Source organism: Prionailurus bengalensis, chromosome B4 (assembly GCF_016509475.1).
Source record: "Prionailurus bengalensis isolate Pbe53 chromosome B4, Fcat_Pben_1.1_paternal_pri, whole genome shotgun sequence".
Lineage (NCBI taxonomy): Eukaryota > Metazoa > Chordata > Mammalia > Carnivora > Felidae > Prionailurus > Prionailurus bengalensis.
In genome coordinates this window covers 81,463,423-81,471,219 of record NC_057358.1, presented here as the reverse complement: position 1 = coordinate 81,471,219, position 7,797 = coordinate 81,463,423, and the positions used below count along the sequence as shown (strand labels likewise).

At 34.4% G+C, this 7,797-nt stretch overlaps 1 protein-coding gene across 1 annotated transcript; it reads right to left on the bottom strand.

The window, feature by feature from the left end:
* Nucleotides 1-5,878: 5,878 nt before the first annotated feature.
* On the bottom strand, nt 5,879-6,927 carry LOC122473058 (olfactory receptor 6C74). Its single transcript, XM_043563166.1, has one exon. It carries the CDS (start codon nt 6,815-6,817, stop codon nt 5,879-5,881), a length of 939 nt encoding a protein of 312 aa, XP_043419101.1. The 5' UTR covers nt 6,818-6,927.
* Between the last annotated feature and the right edge of the window lie 870 nt (nt 6,928-7,797).

The window sequence follows — 7,797 nt, the reverse complement described above, 5'->3', positions numbered from 1 at the left end:
GAGAGTGTGATGCTAAGTGAAATAAGCCATACAGAGAAAGACAGATACCATATTGTTTCACTCTTATGTGGATCCTGAGAAACTTAACAGAAACCCATGGGGGAGTTGAAGGAAAAAAAAAAGAGGTTAGAGTGGAAGAGAGCCAAAGCATAAGAGACTGTTAAAAACTGAGAACAAACTGAGGGTTGATGGGGGGTGGGAGGGCGGGGAGGGTGGGTGATGGGTATTGAGGAGGGCACCTTTTGGGATGAGCACTGGGTGTTGTATGGAAACCAATTTGACAATAAACTTCATATATCGAAAATTAAATTAAATTAAATTAAATTAAATATGCCATGTAGATAATAAGAAAAGTAAATCGGAGAAGGAACTATGGTGTGTCTGGTGTGGAATTATGATTTAAATACAATACAGAAATTCATGGAGGAATATTTGATTCATGTGGATCAAGAAAAAAATATTTTGAGCAAAGGAAAATCAAGTGAAAACGACTCTAAGACAGGTACATGTTCTGTCTTTTGCGGAATAGTAAGAAAGAACAATTAGAAAAGATGAGGCTAATGTAATTTAAAAAACCTTGGAAATCATATAGCTGTAATGTGGACCACTTTAAGGCTTTTTTTTCTCTTAAAATGATTAAGATGAGAGTTTTTGAAGGGTTTTGGGTAGAAGGCTGAAATACATGATGTGAGAGATGGGGGGAAATGAAAAGAGGTGGAGGAGAAGGTACAGAAAGTAGGGAAGAGAAGAGGAAAAACAGGAGAAGGTGAAGAAGAAAAAGAACGGAAGAGGGAAGAGAGAGGAAGAGGAGGTGGAGAAGGAGGAAGAGTTACCAAAGGGCTATCACAATCATCACAGCAAAAAGGGACTTTGACTTGGGCCAGAGTGGCTGCAATGGAAGAAGAAGTAGAGGTTGTTTTCTGAAAATAGTCAACGGATATTGCCAAGAGATTGCTAAGAGGTATGAGGGGAAACAAGAAAAAAAGAAAAAAAAAAGATGATCTCAAGGTTTTAGCCTGAACAACTGAAAGACAGTTGCTGTTTGCTGAGGTGACGTCTGAGAAAGAAAAAAAAATTGGGGGAAAATAGAGTTTAAATTCAGAGCTTGTTAATCTGAGATTCTTAGACGTCCAAGTAGAGATTTAGAATAAGCAGGTAGTTCTTTTATGCAAAGAGGAGTTCCAGGCTACAGAAGGAATTTGGGGATTATTACCATAGGAGAATGAGTGAAGATGAAGACTAGACCAGGTCCAAGCAATGAACACTGGGATTTGAGAATGAAAATGCTATCTAAATGCCAATATATCTGAATATTTAAATGAAAAAGGACAAATTCTTGAAAAACACAAATTACCAAAACTAACCCAAGGAGAAACGATATCTAAATAAAAAATATACAATATACAAAAAATGTCCATAACAATACTCTTCATGAAATTCGTACACTTAAACAATTCATATGCCAGTTCACATTTGGGATAGTCACTTAATGCAATGTCATAAAGCAATGAAAATGACCAAAATCACGCAAGATACAACAGCTTGTAGAGATTCTACAGACATCATGTTAGGCAGAAGAGGCCCAACTATACTGCTTATTCCATATTCATAACATTCCTGTGCAGTCAGAAATAATCTATAGGTATTAGAATATTTGTTTCCTACAGTGTGTTAGTAATGCCTTATACCTTGATCTTTGTTTGATTACTTATTTTTATTTTTTAAGCTTTGTTCAGCTATTACCTGAGTCTTTTTAGAATAATCATCAAACTATACAGTTTTAATTTCATCCACTTTTATGCTAAACTTCTAAAAACACTTTTTTAATTATTAGAAAATAAAAAACAAATGAGCAGAAAAAAATAAAATAAAATCCTAATGACCAGAGAGATGATAGGTAACTTTAGAATGAATCCAGGTGTCCTTTTGACCCATATCTACCAAAATTCATCATCTCTGTGTTAAAAAAGTCATACCTAGCATGTTAGAGAGGTTAACATTCTTCTCAAAGGAGAAGACTTATGTATCAAAAAGTATTATAATAATTGTTTTAGTCCATTTGGCCTACTATAATAAAATATCAGAAGACTGTGCGTCTTGTATACAATGAAATGTATTTCACACATTCTGGAGCATGGAGGTCTGAGATCAGTGTGGCCAGATAAGGGCTCTCTTCCAGGTTGCTGTTTTCTCATTGTAGCCTCACATGGTGGAAAGAGGGGTACAGAGTTCTCTGGGATTCTTTCTACAGCAGCACTAATCTTATTCATGACCTACACACCTCCCAAAGGCCCTTTCTCCTCATACTATTATCTTTCAGGATTTGGGTTTCAACATATGAATTTTGGGGTACATATTAAGACCAAAGCAATAACTTATCAATTTACATAATCAAAAGTCTGAGAAAATAAATGTGGAGAATGGAGAATGGATTCTAAGGGTGATATATCAGAGATAAAGTAAAAATAATTATATACCAAAGTTAATTTATTGATATATATTTTTTTAATTGTGGATTTTTTTCCTATTTATTAGGCTTTTACTTTCAGAAAGCTAGTTTACCAGCAAATAATGGGTAAGGGTGAGGTCTGAGTAGTGATTGTGGATTTAGTGGAAGAGTTCAAGCTTCTGATAATGACTATAATCTTTTGTTCAATTAGATAACAACTTGGATTTGTGAATGATTTATCCTGATTAAAGTTGAAATATAAGAAAAATCCAAAGTTGTAGAATGACAACAATATGGAATAGTTTTATCATGTGCAATCTGCCTACATGTCCCTTAACTATGTAACTGGTGAAGATCTAGAGGAAAATTCTTTGTACAAGGTACAAGGGGGTATGAGCAGCATTGAAAAGTATTGTAACTGCTGGTCTGAAATCAAAGTGGAGATAATTTCATTAAAATGAGCTTCCTCACTTCACTGGAAATGATGGGACCATGGAAGGGCAGAGACCATGTTATAGCCCTAGCAAGATGGTTTTGGTTACTTACTAGTTGGTAGCGTTAGAGTGGTTATCAAAATTGCATGATACGCTTTAGTAGTAAATTGAATAAAACATCATGCTGCCCCAAGACTAAAATAAATAGACAATCCACTAAATTCCTATATGACCTATATAATTAAAAGAACTCTAGGTTAGGTGAAAGAAGGGATGATCCAGGCATCATAAGGAGTTAGAGATCCTTATCCAATTAAAGACTTTAGTGAGTTCACAGAGCCAGAACCCATGAAAGAAGTTATCTGTGAGGAAGAGCCATGCATTGATATTAATATCTAAATTCTCCCTTTAGTTTTCCTGAATGGATATATATTCCTTTGCCAGGAAAACTGTGCACTGAAGAGGGTAAAACCTGGAACTTTGAGGTATTGTTTGACCTCATCTCTGAGTTAATCTTAATTATAATGATGATAGAATGTCATTATTAGAGTGGAAGATAATAGGGGTGTGGGAAGTGATTCTACTGCATGTGAAAAATCATCCTGAATATATTGTTAAAATATATATACTCAAGGCCAAGTAGAAAACCATGGAGTTCCCCCTCATTAAAAAATAATAAATCTAAAGCTTCTTTCCCTGGCAAAACTGCAGTACTTGGTGTTGCCATCTAATACTTTAAAAAATGATACAGAAATGGTGATCCATTCCATATAGCCATTTAATTCAAATGTTTAGCTGTCCTATCACAGATGAATTTCAGAGGGTGACAGTAAATTCATAGGCTGAATTAGGTGGTAACATCAATTGCAACTGCATTTTAAGTTATGGCCCACTTATTGGTTTAAATTAAAACAATCTTGGCACTAAATACTGAGTTATTGAATTTTGTGGACTAATGGAGCGTAACAGGTAGGTTTCAGCACCTTGAAATAAGGCTTTAGGGCCACCTCTGGCCTTCTGCCATAATTTTGACCTTGGGCAAGTGAACCATAATCTGCAGGACAAATACAGGCTGTTTTTGCATAGCCTTTCATCTAAGAATAGTTTTTTTTACGTTCAAAGGATCAGAGGAGTAAGGAGGAGGAGGTGAGGGAGTGGGGATAAGAGAAAGAAGGAAGCTTGTAATGATATGTTAAGGTATCTTTTTCAAAACTGTATCAGAGAATCAGAACTTCTCAGGCAAAGTATTTTTTAAATACACATTAAGAGAAATACACAATTTTATTTTACAAACATATTCCAATTTTCTCTTTTCAAATACCCATCAATACCCAACAAATACCCATTAATAGTATGCTTTCATGAAGATATTTCCCTACCATTTTGTTCCAAAATATGTGGTATTTTAATAGTAATGAAAAAGTAACCAGTTTTCAAAAGAAAGGTGTAATAAGCTAAAGAAATTTAGAAACTGATTGCTTGAAATTTTTGCCATGGTTATTGTTACTGAAGAGTATATAAGCTGATTAATTATGAAAATACTCATCCACCCATTGGAAAACTTAGAATTATTTTAATCTCTATTAAAATATTCCAAATAAAGACTTTCTCTGCACTGTAAAAAATATTTGTATAAAAATAAAAGTTTAGGCAGCAGATTAACATTAGAGAAGACAGAAATGTAGTAACTCAATGTCAAAAATTCAAGTAGGACAAAAGAATAATTATTGTGGTTTTCACTTCTTTTTTTCCAATCTAAATCTTTTTTTTCTTTTTTAAAAAAATTTTATTTACATCCAAGTTAGTTAACATATAATGTAATAATGGTTTCAGAAGTAGAATTTAGTGGTTCATCACTTGCATATAACAGCCAGTGCTCATCCCAACAAGTGCCTTCCTTGATGCCCCTCACCCATTTTGCCCTTTCCCCCCCACCCAGCACCCCTCCAGCAACCCTCCATTTATTCTCTGTATTTAAGAGTCTCTTATGGATTTCCTTCTTCTCTGTTTTTATCTTATTTTGATTTTTACTTCTTTCGATGTGATCAGTATGCATTGTAAGGCATCAATTTTGAACTATGATGGTCCTTCTAGATAAGTACCAAGATCAGATAGGCTTGGAATAAGACTTTCAGATAATTTATCACATAACTAAACTGATATTTGCAAATATAATAATATGTGTTTTATCAAATTGAATCTAATAGTTGTACCATTAATATTAAAATTAATTTATATAATAGTTATATTATAAAATATATTAATTCTTTTACCTAATTTCCTTGCTTAATTTCTATTTTTGTATTAAAGTGTTTAAATATTCTATACTGTAATTGTATAATTTATAAACAAATAAATATACATATACTGTGAAATTCAAGTATTTTTGTTTGTGTTTTGTTTTTTACCGACAATATATGATAAAGAGTAATAATAAGCAAAAGCAATTTATAAATTGTTTGAAATGCTTGCCATGACCTCTATTTACAGAAACAAACAAACAAAATCCACATTATTTAAGGACATATGATTAGTGATTCAATCTATTTAATAGTTATAGGTCAATTCCCATTTTTTATTTTCCTTTGAGTCAGTGATAATTTGTGGGTTTCTAAAAATATGTGCTTTTCAGCTAAGTTTTAAAAATCTAGGTAGTGAATTAACTCTATATAGAATATATGTAAAATTGAATCTCTGAATTCCAGAAGAGCAGAAAGGAACATGGAAAAATTAAAGTCTAACTTTGTCTTCCTCTGAGAGAATTTTAAAAGGAAATAGATAAAAGCACCAAATAAAAAGGCAAATAATTTTGGTCCAAATAAGGGACAGATAAGGGAAAAGAAAGAATTAGGCTTTGGAAGTTAGGCAGGCCACTATGAAAATTATGTCAAGAAAAACAGTATTATTTTGAATACAAACTTTGAAGAGCTCTGTGAAACACTCTACCCTTCTTGCTTTATTTTACTCATAACCTCAGTAATATCACTAAAATGGTTCACTTACTTGAGAAAATCTTAATCTTTTTGAGCATGTGCCTAAAAGCATCTTGCACTGGTTTGTTTCTCAGTGTATAAATGAAGGGATTCAACACGGGGGCAACAGAAGTACTGAGCAAGGCTATCCCTTTATTTAAAGACACTCTCTCCTTTGTAGAAGGCTTCACATACATGAAGATGCAGCTGCCATAAGAAATGGACACAACCACCATGTGAGAAGAACATGTAGAAAAGGCTTTCTTCCTCTGTTGAGAAGAAGGTATCTTCAGAATAGTCCTGATGATGTTTGCATAGGAGAGAATCACTAATACCAGTGTAACCAGGAGTGTCAAAATGGCTGAGAGAAATGCCATTAATTCTATTACAGCTGTGTCTGTGCAAGAGCGCTGTAATATAGGAGTAAAATCACAGAAGAAATGATTTACAGTGTTGGCTGCACAGAAGTCTAGCTGGAGACCCACAAGGAGTGGTGGGACAATTACTATAAAACCGGCCAACCATGAAGCAAAGACCAACAAGTTGCAGACTCTGTCACTCATGATGGTGGTGTAATGCAAGGGTTTGCAGATGGCTACATAGCGGTCATAAGACATGGCAACCAGAAGAAAAAATTCGATTGCACCCAAGACAGTAGTAAAAAACAGCTGTGTTGCACAACTGTTGTAAGAAATGGTCTTGTCACCTGTTGCCATGCTGACAAGAAATTTGGGGATGCAGACAGTTGTGAATAAGATTTCTAAAAATGAAAAGCTTCGGAGGAAGAAGTACATGGGTATCTTTAGATGAGAATCCAACAGGGTGAGGGTGATTATGGTTAGATTCCCAGTGACACTCAACATGTAGGTGAAAAAAAGGAGAAGAAAAATAACCACTTGTAATTGTGGGTTATCGGTCAGTCCAAGAAGAATGAAGGTTGTTACCGTGGTGTGGTTTCTCATGGCTGACTTCTACCAATGAAATAATAAAATAAGGAATAAGAAAAAAAATGAGAATTAAAGGAGATAAGGCTGTATGAGATACCTATTATCTTGAGATCATCCATATACATGTTGCTACTGACACCTAAACTCCTTCGATATTCTGCTAGTCAGCAGTAACAGCCTCTAAAAATTCGCTCATATAATTTGTACTCAGAATTTCACTAACTCAGTGCAACTCTCTGAGTTTCTTTTCTCAAGTGTCATAAATTCAGGCATTCCAAAAGGATAATATATGGCATTTACAAAGTCATATTAAAATAGAAACAAAGAAAGAAACAGAAAAACTGTCATAATATTTTAACTTGCATCTTCTGTAGTTGCAATTTTTTCCAATCTATTTAGTTTACATTTACATTATTTTACACCATCAGCTGGCTCATTCTTCTTTGCTAATCGTGTCTCTTTTCTCTATTTATTACTCCTTATGATAGTATTCTGTAAGTCGGATTTCAGCTGAGGACTCTTCAACTTTTAAGAAATGTAAACTTGACCTAAACATCTGAGGCCCATATACAGTGGGGACTCAGTACTTTCACCAAACTTTTGCAAACTCTTCAAGATTGAAATCCTCATGACCACTTTAGGTCTGCTTTCTCCTTTTTCCTTTGGATTTACTTTCATCTCACCAGCCCTGTTTATTCTCCTTTCTGTGATATGAAACCAAGCAGAGAGGAAGTGTATCCTCATGCATGATGATTGTATTATTTATGTAGCATGCCTTATTTAGTTTTTGCAGTAACAGAAAAGGGTTCTAGAAAACAAGCCATACAAAAATTTTATCTACCCCTGCCTACTAGTTCCTTTTAGTGTCCTTGCTCTGCATGGCTTCCCCTGTTGTCGCGGTAGACTCTTCACTTCTTTCTTACTCATGTCCCCCTTCTCTTCTCTTATTCTCAGTCGGTTAAGTGTCCACTCTTGGTTTGAGCTCAGGTCATGAT